We start from the raw sequence: 18,967 nt of genomic DNA on the forward strand, positions 1-18,967 counted from the left end.
GGCTCCAGGAAGGGCCCCAAGAGTGGGCCTTCTCCTTGGCTCCTGACGCCCCTGAACTTTCCTCCGTTGATCGTTTCTTTTCTGCTCTCGGACTCATTTATGACGAGACTGACAGGACTGCCTTTGCTGAGAGTCAACTGGTGACCTTACGTCAGGGTAAGAGACCTGTTGAGGAGTATTGCTCTGACTTTAGGAAGTGGTGCGTAGCTTCTCAGTGGAATAACCCGGCCTTAAGGTGCCAGTTTAGGTTGGGTCTGTCGAACGCCCTGAAAGACCTGCTAGTTAGTTATCCCTCTTCTGACTCCCTTGACCAGGTCATGGCTTTAGTGGTACGACTTGACCGACGTCTCAGGGAACGACAACTTGAAAGTTTTTGTGTTTTCCCCTCTGACTCCCCCATGATGCCTCCCGAGGTCCCGTTGCTTCGCTCTTCCACGGAAGACTCGGAGGTACCTATGCAACTCGGGGCCTCCGTGTCCCCCCGACAACGTAGAGAGTTCCGCAGGAAAAATGGTCTCTGCTTCTATTGTGGGAATGACAAGCATCAAGTGAACACCTGCCCTAGGCGTAAGAATAAGCAGCCGGAAAACTTCCGCGCCTAAGTGATCATCGGGGAGGTCACTTGGGCGCACAGGTATTTCCCGTAAATATGAAACTTAATAAAATCTTGCTTCCCTTTCAGGTCTCTTTTGGGGGTAGGTCTGCTACCGGCAATGCCTTCGTGGATTCAGGGTCTTCTACTAATATCATGTCTGTGGAATTTGCCATGTCTCTACCTATGCCTTTAATTGATTTGCCTAAACCTGTCCCGGTAGTGGGTATCGACTCCACTCCTCTTGCTAATGGTTATTTTACACAGCATACCCCTGTTTTTGAACTCCTTGTTGGCTCCATGCATTTGGAGCAGTGCTCTGTACTGTTGATGCATGGATTATCGTCCGATTTGGTTTTAGGCCTTCCCTGGTTGCAGTTGCATAATCCCACGTTTGACTGGAATACTGGGGAGCTTACCAAATGGGATAATGAATGCTTGACGTCATGTTTTTCTGTTAATTAGATTTTTCCCCCTGAGGACGTGAACACGCTACCTGAGTTTGTTCAGGACTTCGCTGATGTTTTCTCTAAGGAGGCCTCCGAAGTGTTACCTCCTCATAGAGAATACGATTGCGCTATCGAATTGGTACCAGGAGCTAAGCTCCCTAAGGGTAGGATATTTAATCTTTCTTGTCCCGAACGTGAAGCCATGAGAGAGTATATCCAGGGATGCCTGGCCAAGGGTTACATTCGCCCCTCTACTTCTCCCGTAGGTGCTGGCTTCTTCTTCGTAGGGAAGAAGGATGGTGGTCTTAGGCCATGCATTGACTACCGTAACTTGAATAAGGTCACTGTAAGGAACCAGTATCCCCTTCCTTTGATTCCTGATCTCTTTAATCAGGTTCAGGGGGCCCAATGGTTCTCTAAGTTTGATCTACGGGGGGCGTATAACCTTATCCGCATCAAAGAGGGGGATTAGTGGAAGACTGCGTTTAACACGCCCGAAGGTCATTTCGAATACCTCGTCATGCCCTTTGGGTTTTGTAATGCTCCTGCGGTCTTCCAGAATTTCATAAATGAGATTTTAAGAGATTACCTGGGGGTATTTCTTGTAGTGTACCTTGATGACATACTGGTGTTTTCCAAGGACTGGTCCTCCCACATTGAGCATGTCAGGAAGGTGCTCCAGGTCCTTCGGGAAAACAAACTATTTGCGAAAACCGAAAAATGTGTGTTTGGGGTACAGGAGATACCATTTTTGGGTCAAATCCTCACTCCTCATGAATTCTGCATGGACCCCACCAAGGTCCAGGCTGTGGCGGAATGGGTCCAACCTGCCTCCCTGAAGGCGTTACAGTGTTTTTTTTGGTTCGCTAATTATTACAGGAGATTTATTGCTAACTTCTCGGTCATCGCTAAGCCTCTTACGGACCTCACTCGCAAAGGTGCTGATCTCCTCCACTGGCCCCCTGAGGCTGTTCAGGCTTTTGAGGTCCTTAAGAAGTGCTTTATCTCGGCCCCGGTGCTGGTTAAGCCCAACCAAATGGAGCCATTTATCGTGGAAGTTGACGCATCCGAGGTGGGAGTGGGGGCTGTCTTGTCCCAGGGTACCAGGTCCCTCACCCATCTCCGTCCCTGTGCCTACTTCTCCAGGAAGTTTTCGCCCACTGAGAGTAACTATGATATTGGCAACCGCGAACTCTTAGCCATTAAATGGGCATTTGAAGAGTGGCGCCACTTCCTGGAGGGGGCTAGGCACCAGGTAACGGTCCTTACCGACCACAAGAATCTGGTTTTCCTAGAATATTAAGGCCGATGCACTGTCGCGTAGCTTCATGGCCAGCCCTCCTTCAGAGGAAGATCCTGCTTGTATTTTGCCTCCTGGTATAATCAGTTCTTCTATTGATTCTGATTTAGTCTCTGAAATTGCGGCTGATCAAGGTTCAGCTCCCGGGAACCTTCCTGAGGACAAGCTGTTTGTTCCCCTGCAATACCGGCTAAGGGTACTTAGGGAAAATCATGATTCTGCACTATCTGGTCATCCAGGCGTCCTGGGTACCAAACACCTCATTGCCAGAAACTATTGGTGGCCTGGGTTGCCTAAAGACGTTAAGGCCTACGTCGCCGCTTGTGAGGTTTGTGCTAGGCCCAAGACTCCCAGGTCCCGACCAGCGGGCTTACTACGTTCTTTGCCCATTCCCCAGAGACCTTGGACCCATATCTCCATTGATTTTATCACCGATTTGCCTCCATCTCAAGGCAAGTCGGTGGTGTGGGTGGTAGTAGACCGCTTCAGTAAGATGTGCCACTTTGTGCCCCTCAAGAAACTACCTAATGCCAAGACGTTAGCTACCTTGTTTGTCAAACACATCCTGCGTCTCCATGGGGTCCCTGTCAATATTGTTTCGGACAGAGGGGTACAATTTGTTTTATTGTTTTGGTAGATAGGAAATAGAAAACACAGCGCCACATAGTGTAGATTACCCGGGCAAAAGAGGTACAATATCCAAAAATCCAAATAGGTGCTCACCTAGGATAAGAGGACAACGGACAGTGGAGAGAATAGTTGCTGCTGCTGCCAGGACTCAGTGCCGGTGTTCCAAGGAAAACCGCAAAAGATATACTGATGTACAGAAAAAACAGAGTCTCCAAGGCGCTGCTGCACTAGGAAGGCAATGAGCATGAAAGATATGTAATATACAAGCAATTTATTGAAAACAAGGCTACGCATTTCAATGCCGCACCGGCATCTTCATCAGGCCATAAAAGAAGCATATCAACTGCACAGTTTAAATACACACTGAACACTGAAAAAACCCGCCAATGTGACCGGGGTCAAAGTGCTCAGATGACGTCACAAATGAAAGGAATGCAACCATTCACACGAGGCAGTGGATCGTATAATCAGCGGTCAGGACCTTGGACAGCAGCAATGCAAAACATACGCAACTGAATCAAAGGAAACACATAGCAAAAAGAACAGCAATGGTACATAGTGCAGAAAATTGCAAATGGATATTAAATATTATTAAAATACTCTATTATGTCGGAGCAGTATAAATAAGAAAAATAAAAAAAGAGAGAAAAAAAGAAAGATCCAAATATACAAAAATATATATATATATACGGCAATAAAATTACTTGGAAATAGAAGCATCCAAAGGGATGTTAAAAAGACAGCATCTAAATGGATGTAGAATAATATTAACAGAATAATGTTAGAAACATCTAAACGTATGCTGAAAGTGATAGCATCCAAAAGTAACATCAATATGGATGCTAAAGTGACAGCGCACGTATGAATAGAAAGACGGGCATCGATTAAATATGTACTCCGAAAGGGATAACAAAATATAATACAATAGGATACCGTTATGAAAAAATATTATTATGAAAAAATAATATACAATTATAGGATACAATTATGTAATCGGAATAACCTGAATTATGAACTAAACGAATTGAAAGGAGTGCATGGAGCTAGGAACTACAAAGTCCTTTTTTCCTCTCATTTGCCATTGTTTTGTAGTTCCTAGCTCCATGCACTCCTTTCAATTCGTTTAGTTCATAATTCAGGTTATTCCGATTTAGCGGCTTTTTGGCAATTACATAGATATTATAACTGTTACTCCCTTACCGCTATGTCATTTTCCCGATATCCTAATTTTTCCTTCGTATCCCTCATTTTTTATCTACCTCAACTAGTTATTTGATTGTCTAACTGTATACTGGTTGACACGCACCTGCTTCCCTTTTATCTTGTTTTTATACTAACAGTTTATTTAATTACCTATTGTATTGTACCTACATAAATGTATCCTATAATTGTATATAATTTTTTCATAATAATATTTTTTCATAACGGTATCCTATTGTATTATATTTTGTTATCCCTTTCTGAGTACATATTTAATCGATGCCCGTCTTTCTATTCATACGTGCGCTGTCACTTTAGCATCCATATTGATGTTACTTTTGGATGCTATCACTTTCAGCATACGTTTAGATGTTTCTAACATTATTCTGTTAATATTATTCTGTTATTCTACATCCATTTAGATGCTGTCTTTTTAACATCCCTTTGGATGCTTCTATTTCCAAGTAATTTTATTGCCGTATATATATATATATTTTTGTATATTTGGATCTTTCTTTTTTTCTCTCTTTTTTTATTTTTCTTATTTATACTGCTCCGACATAATAGAGTATTTTAATAATATTTAATATCCATTTGCAATTTTCTGCACTATGTACCATTGCTGTTCTTTTTGCTATGTGTTTCCTTTGATTCAGTTGCGTATGTTTTGCATTGCTGCTGTCCAAGGTCCTGACCGCTGATTATACGATCCACTGCCTCGTGTGAATGGTTGCATTCCTTTCATTTGTGACGTCATCTGAGCACTTTGACCCCGGTCACATTGGCGGGTTTTTTCAGTGTTCAGTGTGTATTTAAACTGTGCAGTTGATATGCTTCTTTTATGGCCTGATGAAGATGCCGGTGCGGCATTGAAATGCGTAGCCTTGTTTTCAATAAATTGCTTGTATATTACATATCTTTCATGCTCATTGCCTTCCTAGTGCAGCAGCGCCTTGAAGACTCTGTTTTTTCTGTACATCAGTATATTTCATTGTTTTGGAGAGCCTTCTGTAAAAAGTTGGAGATTGATCTGTCCTTCTCCTCTGCCTTCCATCCTGAAACTAATGGTCAAACTGAGAGGACTAATCAATCTCTAGAACAATATTTAAGGTGTTTTATCTCTGACAGTCAATATGATTGGGTCTCATTCATTCCCCTCTCCGAATTTTCCCTTAATAACCGGGTCAGTAACTCGTCAGGGGTCTCCCCCTTTTTCTGTAATTTTGGCTTTAATCCACGGTTCTCCTCCGTCTCACCTGGTAGTTCCAACAATCCCGAGGTAGAGGTCGTTCATCGGGAACTGTGCACAGTCTGGTCCCAGGTTCAGAAGAACCTAGAGGCGTCCCAGAGCGTACAAAAAACTCAGGCTGATAGAAGACGTTCTTCTAACCCCTTGTTTATGGTCGGGGATCTGGTGTGGTTATCGTCTAGGAACTTGCGCCTTAAGGTCCCGTCCAAGAAGTTTGCTCCCCGGTTTATTGGGCCGTATAAGGTCATTGAAGTCCTCAATCCTGTCTCCTTCCGACTGGAGTTGCCCCCATCTTTTTGACTACACGACGTGTTTCATGCCTCCCTTCTTAAACGCTACTCCCCGTCCTTGGCTCCCTCAAGGAAACCTCCTGTTCCTGTTCTCACCCCTGAGGGGGTGGAATTCGAGGTGGCCAAGATTGTGGACAGCAAGATGGTCCAAGGCTCCCTCCAGTACCTGGTCCATTGGAGAGGATACGGGCCTGAGGAGAGGACTTGGGTACCCGCCCGGGATGTTCACGCTGGGGTATTGGTCAGGAGGTTCCACCTTAGTTTCCCCAATAAACCAGGTCCACTTAGAAAGGGTCTGGTGGCCCCTCATAAAAGGGGGGGTACTGTAAAGGATCTGCCAGGCACAACTTCTGTGTATACGCCCATAGTTAATCAGTCTGCACCTGAGTCTATGTCTCTGAGACTGACTCCAGCTTCCACCACTCAGGATGGCAGGCTTAGGAGTGAGAGAGCCTATCGCAGCCTGGCCAGATGGAGCTAGCTCCCGCCCTCTGTCTATTTATACCTGCCTTTCCTGTTCCTCCTTTGCTTGTGATTCTTCCCGTGTGGTTTCCTGGCCCAGCTACAGCTTCTGACTATTTGATCCTGCTCCATACTGACCCTGGCTTTCTGACTACTCTCCTGCTCTGCGTTTGGTACCTCGTGCACTCCTGGTTTGACTCGGCTCGTTCACCACTCTTGTTGCTCACGGTGTTGCCGTGGGCAACTGCCCCATTTCCCTTTGCTTTGTGTTCCCTTGTCTGTTTGTCTCTTGCACTTACTGAGCGTAGGGACCGCCGCCCAGTTGTACCCCATCGCCTAGGGCGGGTCGTTGCAAGTAGGCAGGGACAGAGTGGCGGGTAGATTAGGGCTCACTTGTCCGTTTCCCTACCCCCGTCATTACAATCGGAGTACGGGCTCATAGACTTTCTATTGAGTCCGTACACCGCTACATTTATTTCCGGAAATGGCCGAACAGACACGAAGCGGCTTCGTTCTAGAGATTGGTGGGGGTCTCAGTGCTCGGACCCCCACCAATCCAAACTTCTGACATGTCACAATGACATGTCAGAAGTTTGTCAAACGTTTAGCTACACTTTTATTAGTTATAATTAAACAATAACAAATTAACCACTTTCCGACCATCCACTGTAAATTCACGTCGTCGCTTGCTGTTCTCTGTGCAGCGCCGACATGAATTCATGGTGGGTGTTAAAAGTGCGATCGGGTGTCTCAGAGTAGCGCTGACACCGGATCGCGCTGTTAACCCCTGCCTCTGGCTCTGGAGACATGATCGGGACCTGATTGGTTCAGGCCCCGATCATGTGATCGCAGGGTGCTGCCGTCGGTTGTCATTGCAAAATCAGAGGCCATACAACGGCCTCCTGGTCTGCCATACACGGATGCCTATCAGGATCAGCTGGAGGCTGGTCCTGATCGGCTTCCTGTCAGTGTGACTCTCAGGGTATGTGCACACGTAGTGTTTTCAGGCGTATTTTGGGGCGTTTACGCCAAGAAAAACGCCTGAAAAAATGGAAGCAGAATGCCTACAAACATCTGTCCGTTGATTTCAATGGGAAATACTGCATTTTATTCCGACGGGGCGTTATTTTTACGCCTCATTTTCAAAAAACAGCGCGTAAAAAGACGCCTGTGAAAAAGAAGTGCATGTCACTTCTTGAGCCGTTTTTGGTGCCGTTTCTCATTGACTCTATAGAAAAACAGCTCCAAAAAAGGCCATAAAAAAAAGCAGAGAAAAACGCAAGTGGCTTAAAAAACTTCTGAAAATCAGGAGCTGTTTTCCCTTAAAAACAGCTCTGTATTTTCAAACGTTTTTTTATTTTGTGTGTGCACATACCCTCAGAGTCACACTGACAGTTTATAATACGTTACACTACCTAGGTCTTGAAGTAAAAAGTAAAAAAAAAAGGTAATAAAAATGTTTGATAAAAGTGTAAAAATAAGCTATGTTACAAAAAATGTTTTTTTTTCCCTATAATAAGTCTTTTATTATAGGAAAAAAAAAATTTACGTGAAAAAAGTACACATATTTGGTATCACCGCGTTCGTAACAACCCAAACTATAAAAATATTATTTTTCCCACACGGTGAACAGCGCAAAAAAAATAATTAAAAAAACAATGCCAAAATCACAATTTTTTTGGTCACCACCTCTCCCAAAATATAGATTAAAAAGTGATCAAAAAGTCGCATGTACCCCAAAATGATACAAATAAAAACTACAAGTTCTTACACAGCGTTTTTGACTGAAAAATAAAAAAGTTATGGCTCTCAGAATATGGTGACACAAAAAATGTATTATTTAATAGAAAAGTGACTTTATTGCGCAAACGCCACAAAACATTAAAAAAACGATATACATATGGGATCACCGTAATCGTATCGACCCGCAGAATAAAGTAAAATGTAATTTATAGCGCACAGTGAACACTGTAAAAAGAAAAAAAGGACAAAAAATTTTCAGAATTTGTTTTTTTGTCACCTTGCTTGCCAAAAAATAGAATAAAAAGTAATAAAAAAATCACATGTACCAATGAAAACTACAGATTGTAACGCAACAAATAAGCCCTCACACAGCTCCGGTGGAGAAAAAATAAAAAAGTTCTGTCTCTCAGAATATGGCGACACAAATTGTGCAGAGCGTTCCAAAAGAGGATAAGATTGGGCACCATTTATCAGTGCGACACCGGCCACATATCTGCGGATTATTATTTATTTACCCCATTATTATACCCTCTTATTATGCCCTGATGTAGCCCGCACAGATTACATATGCCCCCACATTATAAACTGAAATACCATCAAAACAGCAAACAGAACTATTACAAAGCAAAATCTGTGCTCCAAAAGCCAAATGGCGCTCCCTCCCTTCTGAGCCCTGCAGCGTGCCCAAACACCAGCTTACGTCCACATATATGACATTTTATACCCGGGAGAACCCGCTCAACATTGTATGAGGTATTTGTCTTCAGTGTCACAAGCTGGGCACAACATATTGTGCATTAAAATGGCATATCAGTGGAAAATTTAAATTTTTACTTTGCACCATCCGCTGCGCATTAACTCCTTTGCGCACCATGATTTAATAGCATGTCGTGGTACGGGGGGTTATATATGGAGAGGGCTCACGCGCTGAGCCCGCTCCATATGCTGCAGGTGTCAGCTGTGTATTACAACTGACACCCAGGACTATCGTGCTGTTACAGAAGCCTGTAAAAATTACATTATACTGCAGTAATTAGTATTGCAGTGTATTGTACCAGCGATCTAATGATCGCTGGTTCAAGTCCACTAGGGGGACTAAAAGAATTTGTAAAAAAAAAAAAAAGTAAATAAAGTTATTATTAGTGAAAAAAATACATAATATATTTAGGCCTTATTTACACAAACTGCCATTTTTCAAGTCCGAGGTGCATCCGTGCTCTACGCTGCGGGACGCGATGTCACGCATCCCCCATAGTTGAGAGTCTATGGAGGGATGCGTGATGCGCGAAAAGGACGGACATGTCCTATTTTCGCACGGACCCTTCACACGGTTCGTTGAAACAATGGCTGTGTGAACGGCCACATTGAATTACATAGGTCCGTGGGACGGCCGCTGTTTCAACGGCCGTCCCACGGATGTTTAACACGTTCGTGTAAATAAGGCCTTAAAGTCCAAAAAAAAAACCTTTCCCATTTTTCCTCTAAAGTAATGTAAAAAAATAAACAAAATTGGTACCGCTGCATCTGTAAAAGTCCAAACTATTACAATTTACCATTATTTAAGTCACACGGTGAAAAATTGAAATTGTCTTTTTTTTACCGCACAGTCAAAGCCGTAAAAACGAAACCCAAAAAACAATAGAGGAATCGCAGCTTTTTCCAATTTCAGCCTGCAAAAATTGTTATTTTCAGTTTCCCAGTACACTATGTGGTACTTTAAAACTACAACTTCTGCAAAAAATAAGCCCTCACACCACTCTACTGACGGAAAAATAAAAAAGTTATGGCTCTTAGAAAGCGGGGAGGGAAAAATAAAAATAAAAAAGCAAAAAATGGATCAGTCCTGAAAGGGTTAATTAATTTCTAATGAAAATACATTTATGACCCCGTGGGGTATTGCCGTACTTGGGAGAAATTTATATACAAATGTTGGGGTGCTTTTTCTCCTTTGCCCTTTGTGAAAATGAGAAAATGCAACATTTTTGTGGAAAAAATGTTGATATTAATTTTCACTGTCTAATTCCACTAAATTAACCAAATAAACTGTGGGGTCAAAATGCTAACTATACCCCTAGAAAAATTCCTTGAGGGGTGTAGTTTCCAAAATGGGGTCACTTTTGGGGGTTTTCCACTGTTTTGGTCCCTCCAGGGCATTGCAAATGCGACATGGCACTGAAAACCATTCCAGCAAAATCTGCGCTCCAAAATCTAAATGGCGCTCCTTCCCTTCTGAGCTCTGCTGTGGGTCAGCAGGGCCCTTCTTATAGTCCAGGAAATCATTGAGTTAATGATGATTGTTCACATGTGCGCGTGCTGGCCCTTTAAGACCGGGCACGAGCGTGTGCGCGCACCCTACGGGACACAGCGGACCGGAGCGGAAGCGAGCGCTGGCGTCTCCTAGCAAGGAGATGCGAGCCAGCGCTCACTGATCCATGGCTGCGGGCGTCGGGAGGTGAGTAAACCCGACGCCCCGCGGCCATGGACGCTACAGTATTACTATCTGTTTTACAAGCAGATACATGTGAAATTAGAAAAATCATAATTATTGCACATTGTCTTTACATTTTGGTGTTTTTCACAAATAAGCAATGAATTTATTGACCAAATTTTTGCACTAACTGGATAGGCAAAAGCATTCCAGAGTTATTACTACATAAAATGACACGTCAGATTTGAAAAAATGGGGCTGGTCCTGAAGGCCAAAATGAGCTCGGTCCTGAAAAGGTTAATATAAGGCAAATCTTGAAAACAAAATGATTGCTCAGAAGAATCAAGGGCTTCATAGTAGAAATATGTAATAATGATTTCACTAGAAAAAATCCTCTATGCAGCATAAGGTAATTTTCTATGACTTAATAATAAATCACAGAAGGCAGACCTGAAGGCCCTCAATACTTGGCGACTTGCCATGAGTAAGGACGTGCGATATGTCTGAAACGCGTAGGCTACTTGTCAATGCATTCACCCCCATATGCAGTTTGGATTTTAAATGCTGTCAATAAAGTTTGAAGACGCTTTGTTTTTGAAATTCCGCTGGATCCAAGTTTTCTATTCCCTGCATGTTACCTCATCGTGTGCCGCCACGAGGATCCGTTCACAAATTGGATTTGCAGACTCGGATCCGTGAGCTAGAGGATTCCCCCCCCCCCATTTTTTTCTTGCCCTCAATACGTCTCCAGCTACCATGGCAACCGATGGGCACCAGGGAATTTTCGTTGCAGGTGGCGGGGCATCGGAGTACAGAGGGATCCCCAACCCTCTGTCTAACCACTCTGATTCCACGATCGTTATTGAACAGCCAGTATCGGAGTTAGCTTGTATCCAAGCTGATGCAGAGGGGTGTCAGCTGTTTTAAACAGTCATCACCTGCCACGTTTGTTGCAGGCCCAGCTCCTGTGCCCGCTCCATGTATTGTCATGGCATACATCCAACGGACTAGTATGTTGAATGTCGCTAAGGGGTTAAAGGGATATTCTGACTACAAGCATTTATGCTATAGTGCCGTGAAAAAGTACTTGCCCCTTCCCAATTTCTTATATTTTTGCATATTTGTCACACTTGAATGTTTCAGATCATCAAACTAATTGGGTTATTGTTGTCTATTATTAAAAGTAAACACAAAAAATTAGCATTTTTCTAAATTTAAATGTATTTGCTTGTAAAACATAGTAATACCACACAAAATAGTTACTAGTTAACATCCCCCATATGTCTACTTTATGTTTGCATCATTTTTTTTTTCACGTCCTTTTATTTTTCTAGGACGTTACAAGGCTTAGAACTTTAGCAGCAATTTCTCATATTTTCAAGAAAATTTCAATAGGCCATTTTTTCAGGGACCAGTTCAGTTCTGAAGTGGCTTTGAGGGCCTTCTATATTAGAAAGTCCCCATAAATCACCCCATTTAGAAAACTGCACCCCTCAAGGTATTCAAAACCACATTCGGAAAGTATTTTAACCCTTTAGGCGTTTCACAGGAATTAAGACAAAGTAGAGGTGAAATTTACAAATGTCATTTTTTTTTGGCCGAAATTCATTTGTAATTAAAAAAAATCTGTAACACAGAAGGTTTTACCAGAGAAACGCAACTCAATATTTATTGCCCAGATTCTGCAAATTTTAGAAATATCCCACATGTGGCCCTAGTGTCCTAATGGACTGAAACACAGGCCTCAGAAGCAAAAGAGCACCTAGTGGATTTTGGGGCCTCCTTGTTTTAGGAATATATTTTAGGCACCATGTCAGGTTTGAAGAGGTCTTGTGGTACCTAAACAGTCGAAACCCCCCAAAAGTGACCCCATTTTGGAAACTGCACCCCTCAAGGCATTTTTTTAGGGGTATAGTTAGCATTTTGACCCCACAGTTTTTTTACAGAATTTAGTGGAATTAGTCTGTGAAGATGAAAATCACCTATTTTTCTGTGGAAACATATAATATTTTCATTTTTACAAGGAATAAAGGAGAAATTGCACCCCAATATTTGTAAAGCAATTTCTCCCGATTACGGCAATACCCCATATGTGGTTGTAAACTGCTGTTTGGACCAACAGCATGGCTCAGAGTGGAAGGAGCGCCTTTTGGATTTTGGAGCGCAGATTTTGCTGGATTGGTTTTCAGTGCCATGTCGGGTTTGCAACGCCCCGGAGGGACCAAAACAGTGGAAACCCCCAAAAGTGACCCTATTTTGTAAACTATACCCCTCAAGGAATTTTTCTAGGGGTATAGTGAGCATTTTGACCTCACAGGATCTTTTTTAGAGCTAAGGTGACCAAAAAACAGTGATTTTGGCGCGCTAAATTCTTTATTTCTTACAGCATTCACCGTGCGCAATAAATTACGTTTTACTTTATTCTGCCGGTCGGTACGATTACGCCGATACCATATGTGTATAGTTTTTTTAAAGTTTTGTAGCGTTTGCACAATAAAATTACGTTTCTATAAAATAATAAATTTTCTGAGACACCATATTCTGAGCCGTAACTTTTTAATTTTTTCGTCAAAAAAGCTGTGGGATGTCTTGTTTTTTGCGGGATGTAGTTTTTATTGGTACTATTTTGGGGTAAATGCGACTTTTTGATCACTTTTTATTAATTAACATTATAGTTTCATAGCTTGGGTCGTTACTAACATGGTGATACCAAATATGTGTACTTTTTTTTTAACGTTTACATTTTTTCCCTATAATAAATGACTTATTACAGGAAAACAAAAACTTTTATTTTTACACTTTTCTAAAACATTTTTGTTAACTTTTTTTTACATTTTACACTTTATTTTTTTGACCTGCAGCTTTGATCGCTGCTAGAATACATTACACTACCTAGGTAGTGTACTGTATTCCAACTGTCAGTGTGACGTCACAGTCACTCTGACAGTTAGTCTACGAGGGCCAGTCAGAGGCTAGTCCTCATAGGCTTCCATACATGGCAGACCCGGAGGCCGTTGCCTGGCCTCCGGATGCCATCACAAGCATCAGCAGCCCCCACGATTGCATGGGGGCTGCTGATGTGCTACAAACCCCCTACATGCGGAGATCGCAATCGAGCCCCGCATGTAACTGGTTAATTGCCGAAATCAGCGGCGATGAGCCGCTGATCGGCAACACTGGAGTGTCAGCTGTCGGGGACCGCTGATCTCCAAGTTCCCGATGCACACCTTGTCGCCGACAGTGTGCATCGGGAACGAAACAGTGACTTCCTGTCACTCTGACAGGAAGCCTATCAGGACCAGCCGAAGGTTGGTCCTGATGTGCTTCCGTCCATGGCAGACAAGGAAGCCATTGTTAATTCGCCAAAATCAGCGGTAAAGGACCGCTGGTCGGCACGAGTGGAGTGTCAGCTGTCGGCGACAGCTGACCTCCCGGTTCCCGGTGCACACTGTCGCCGACAGTGTGCTTCGGAAAAAACTCAGTAACTGTACGTCCTCGTGCGGGAAGTAACCTCCCGCAACGACGTACAGTTACTTACTCGTGCGGATAGGGGTTAAATGATGATATAATTTATTTAAGGTAAAATGCTGTTCAACACTACTTGGCCCTATGTGAAAAAGTAATTTCCCCTGAGCTACTAAATTAACCAGTTAACCAAATTCAATTGAAAATTGGGTTCAATTTCACTAGCCCCACCAATGTGTGATTACTGCCAGACCTGTTGAATCTCAACATCACATAAACAGCACCTGTCTGGCAATGTGAAGCAGGCTAGAAGGTCTTCAAAAAGCAGCACATGATGTCTCTTAAGATATTTAAAAACAGATACAAAACAAAGACATTGAAATACACCAGTTTGGAAAGGGTTACAAAGCCACTGCTAAGGCTCTGGGACTCCAGCGAACCACACTGGGAGCCATTATCCACAAATGGGGAAAACTTGGAACAATTGGGAACCTTCCCAGGAGTGGCCAGCGTACCAAAATTTCACCAAGAGCGCATTGATGACTTGTCCAGGAAGTCATAAAAGGCAAACATCTAAAGAACTGAAGGCTCAACTTGCCCCAGTTAAGGTCAATGTACACGATTCCACAATACGAAAGATACTAAGCAAAAATGGCATCCATGGGAGTGTTGCAAGGCGTAAACCACTGCTAACCAAAAAGAACAAAGTCACGTCTTGCATCATGCATTTGCAAAAAAAAAAATCTAGATGACCCCCAAGACTTTTGGGATTTTTTTGGTACTGATGATTCAAAGGTGGAACTTTTTGGATGACATGGGTCTCATTACATATGGCGTACAGCTAACATTGGATTCCACCAAAAGAATATCATACTAACAGTCAAACAGGGTGGTACTGTGATGGTCCTGGGCTGCTTTGCTTCTGCAGAACCTGGACAATTTGTCATAATTGATTGAACATGAATTCAGCTCTCTATTAGAAAATCCTGAAGGATACTGTCCGCCCGTCAGTTCTTGGCTTAAAGAGGCTTTGTCACCACATTATATGTGCCCTATCTCCTACATAAGGAGATGGGCGCTATAATGTAGATGACAGCAGTGCTTTTTATTTAAAAAAAACAATCTATTTTCACCACTTTATTAGCGTTTTTAGATTTATGCTAATGAGTTGCTTAATGCCCAAGTGGGTGTATTTTTACTTCAGACCAAGTGGGCGTTGTACAGGGGAGTGTATGACGCTGACCAATCAGCATCATGCACTCCTCTCCATTTATTTAGGCAGCGCATAGGGATCCTTTTAGATCCTTATGTACTGTCTTATACGAACACATTAACAATACTGAAGTGTTTAGACAGTGAATAGACATTCCACGGGATGTCTATTCACATTCCCTGCACTTCGTTACTCTGTCTGTGGTAGTTACAGCAGAGGAAGCGTGATCTCGCTGTAAATGACAGGTTACAACGAGATCACGCTTCCTCTGCTGTAACTACCATAGAAACAGTAACGAAGTGCAGAGATTGTGACTAGACATCCCGTGGAATGTCTATTCACTGTCTAAACACTTCAGTATTGTTAATGTGTTAGTATAAGACAGCACATAGTGATCTAAAAGGATCCCTATGCGCTGCCTAAATGAATGGAGAGGAGTGCATGACGCTGATTGGTCAGCGTCATACAGTCCCCTGTACAACGCCCACTTGGTCTAAAGTAAAAATACGCCCACTTGGGCATTAAGCAACTCATTAGCATAAATCTAAAAACGCTAATAAAGTGGTGAAAATAGATAGTTTTTTTAAAATAAAAAGCACTGCTGTCACCTACATTATAGCGCCGATCTCCTTATGTAGGAGATAGGGCACTTATAATGTGGTGACAGAGCCTCTTTAAAGGAGTTTGCCCATCAGGGACATTTATGGCATATCCACAGGATATGCCATAAATGTCAGATAGATGTGGGTCCCACCTCTGGGACCCGCACCTATCTTTAGAACAGGGCCCCCTAAACCCTGTTCTACCTTTCTCGGCTCTCGCTGCCTCCCGGCCACTTTCTGACTATATGGTCGGGAGTTACAAAAATAGTGTTGCTCGCTAAGCTACTCTGTTTCGATGACTCCAATAGAAGTGAATGGCAGTTATGTAAGCAGCATAGCACGCAAGCTACACTGTTTCTGTAATTGCCATTCACTTCTATGGCAATTACGGACAATGATCTAAAACACACAATCATGTCCACCTCAGAATGGCTCAAAATAAAGGGTTTGGAGTGGCCGAGCAAAAGGTCTGACTTGAATCTCATCAAGATGCAGTGGCAAGGCCTTAAACGGGCAGTTTATTTTTATACTCTCCAATGCAGCCGAACTAAAGCAATTCTGCAAATAAGAGTGGGCCAAAATTCCTCTACAGCGATGTAAAAGATTAATCGCAATTTATTGCAAGCATTTGATTGCAGTTTTTGTTGCCAAGGGTGGCACAACCAATTATTAGATTTGGGGGGTATTTACTTTTTCACATGGGTGATCTAGATTTTGAATAAATATTTATCCTCAATAAATGGAATGAACATTTAAAAGCTCCATTTTGTGTTTACTCGTGTTGTCTTTACCTTACATTGAAATTAGTTGAATGATCTGAAACCTATAATTGTTAAAAATTAGCAAAAATAAAAGAAATCCGGTGAGGGGCAAATACTTTTTCGCAGCACTATGTCCACAGGAGTAAGTACGCATGGCCGTAACATGCATAGAGTTCAATAGGAAGAGCCACACATATGCATGGCCAGCTCTCCAGTCTGTATACTGTGGTCGCCATCCACTTTGGGCTACCATTGTTCTGAATGGTGACATATCTTGTAGATTTGCCATTAGTGTCTTTAGTCATAATACCCCTTTAGGCCGGGTTTAAACATCACACATTTGTTACGGAATCCACTCGAAAATTCCACAACAAAGTACAGCACAATATAAGAGAATTTAACAAATCCCATTCACTTACAGTGAAAAAATATCCTCAGTGCATTCTTGGCATGCTGCAGATTTTGAGGTGCAATGACTAAAGTCTATGGCTAAATCTGCACCAAAATCCAGAACTTTGCCACTTTTTTGCGGCATCTTTCGGCCGCGGCCATAGAGCGTCGCAGGCAAAAATGCAGCGAAAACCGCTTTCTCTGCCACCCATTGATGTCAACAGGAGGTCAGAGACAAAAAAGACAGAAGAAAGGACATGTCGCCTTTTCCCGCAAGCGTTTTTTACCGCTCGCAGGAAAAAAACGGCAATGCCTCCCATCGAAATCAATGGGAGGTGATTTTGGCTGTTTTTTGGAGCTGTTTCCGACGCGGTTTCCGCATCAAAAACAGCAGCAAAATACTCAGTGTGAACTAGCCCTCTTATAAGTATAGGGGAAAAAATTGAGTACTGACCTCTCAGATGCAAATCTGATACTAATTTACACATATAGGGAACAATTTATCAAGACTGGCATTTCATACGCCAGTCGTAATATAAAGAATGTTGTTAGTACAATACGCCTAATTTATTAATAAATTAGGCACATCCGTGGCCGCCCGTGTGCCAGAAAGTGAAGTCTACGCCAGCTATAATTTACACTAGTTTCTGGCGTACATTATAGTATTTTTATAGGGTGGCAGGTAGACCCGCCCCTTCTGCTAAGCTACATCCACTTTTTAAGAAACGGCACAAAATCAGCATTCAATGGGGAGCATGAGGGAGGGACAGAGCAGCAGCTTGAGACTGTTGAGAAAGGATATACATTTCAGACTACCTTAGATTTATTGCACTAATGAAGCAAAGTAAAATCAGTCATAGACCTCTGTGGTAGTGTCACTATTGTCGACACAACACTGTAGCAGCCCGTGATTGATCAGCCTGCTCACGTGGCGGCCATCACTCAGCCGCGTTGACAGATGTGGTTGGGGGTCGCAAACAGCGGCTGTTAGGGAACTATGAGAGATTCTAAAGATAACTATATTGAGTAGTTTGTTATGTCTTGGGCAGAGTGACAAGTTTTTATCTCTGGTAAACCCATTCCATTCCTGTATGTGAATGTTAGTTCCATTGAAAAGTATAAATAGACAAATATCTAATTCCATCTTTAGCTGTTAAGAGTTATATTTCATAAAGGACACTTTTAGTCCAGTGGTGGTATCCATTTCAAGAGTAGGTTCTTTAGTGCTTTATATGGTTTTGCTCCTCTTTGTTGAGTTTTTACAAAAATCAGCTATACTAGTTTGTGCATTTTACATTGATGTATTAACTTACCTGCTTTCGAGATACAAGTTTCTATACAAACAATTAAGCTTCCATATTATAATCAGGGAACTTTCACTGTACTTATTGGTTTAGAATTTATATATGGAGTCATTATAATTTTACTGGATCTCTAACATATTTCTACATTTGTAGGTGTGTATATTGAAGAAATTTTAAATAAATGGAAAGGTGACTATGAGAAGTTGGAACATAATCACACTTATATACAATGGTAAGACACAATCTTGAACTGAAAATGTACTGTCAATTTTGGTATTCAACCAAGATTTTTATCTTCAAGTATATCTTTATTGAAGGTAACCGAATAAATCTTAGTAACAGAGTTAGTAAGGTTGAAAAAAGGCCCATCTAGTTCAACCTGTTCTCCTGCAATGTTGATCCAGAGTTAGGCAAAACTCATTTTGACTCCAAATCTGGCAATCAGAATAAATCCCTGGATAAACGACCCATCTCCAGTAATCTAGTGCCCAAAAATAAATATTAATGAATAAATAAATATTACACTCAAGATAAGCATCCAGGCCCCTTTTAAAACATTTCATTGACTTCACCATGACAACTTCCTCTGTATTACAGTTCCATAATCTCCCTGCCCTTACAGTAAAGAAACCACATTTATGTCAGTGTAGAAAGCCGATGTTTGCACCCCAAAATGATACCATTAAAAAGCACAGTTTGCCCCCACAAAAAACTAGCCATCATACAGATCCATTGACGGAAAAATAATAAAGTTATGGGTCTCAGAATATGGCAATAAAAACATTATATTTTTTTCGTTTTATCTTGTAAAGTCGTAAAACATAAAAAAAAGATATACATTTGTTATCGCCATAATTGTATTGACCGCAGAATAAAGTTAACATATAGT

The 18,967-nt window shown here is 42.1% G+C and overlaps 1 protein-coding gene across 2 annotated transcripts in view; it reads left to right on the forward strand.

The window, feature by feature from the left end:
* Nucleotides 1-18,967, forward strand: part of OGFRL1 (opioid growth factor receptor like 1) — a 67,752-nt gene that overhangs the window by 33,485 nt on the left and 15,300 nt on the right. For both annotated transcript variants that reach the window (XM_075862014.1, XM_075862015.1), the window contains exon 4: nt 18,232-18,310. In XM_075862014.1, the coding sequence (XP_075718129.1) occupies nt 18,232-18,310 (79 nt within the window). The remainder of the gene's footprint in view (nt 1-18,231; nt 18,311-18,967) is intronic.

Source organism: Rhinoderma darwinii, chromosome 4, assembly GCF_050947455.1.
Source record: "Rhinoderma darwinii isolate aRhiDar2 chromosome 4, aRhiDar2.hap1, whole genome shotgun sequence".
Lineage (NCBI taxonomy): Eukaryota > Metazoa > Chordata > Amphibia > Anura > Rhinodermatidae > Rhinoderma > Rhinoderma darwinii.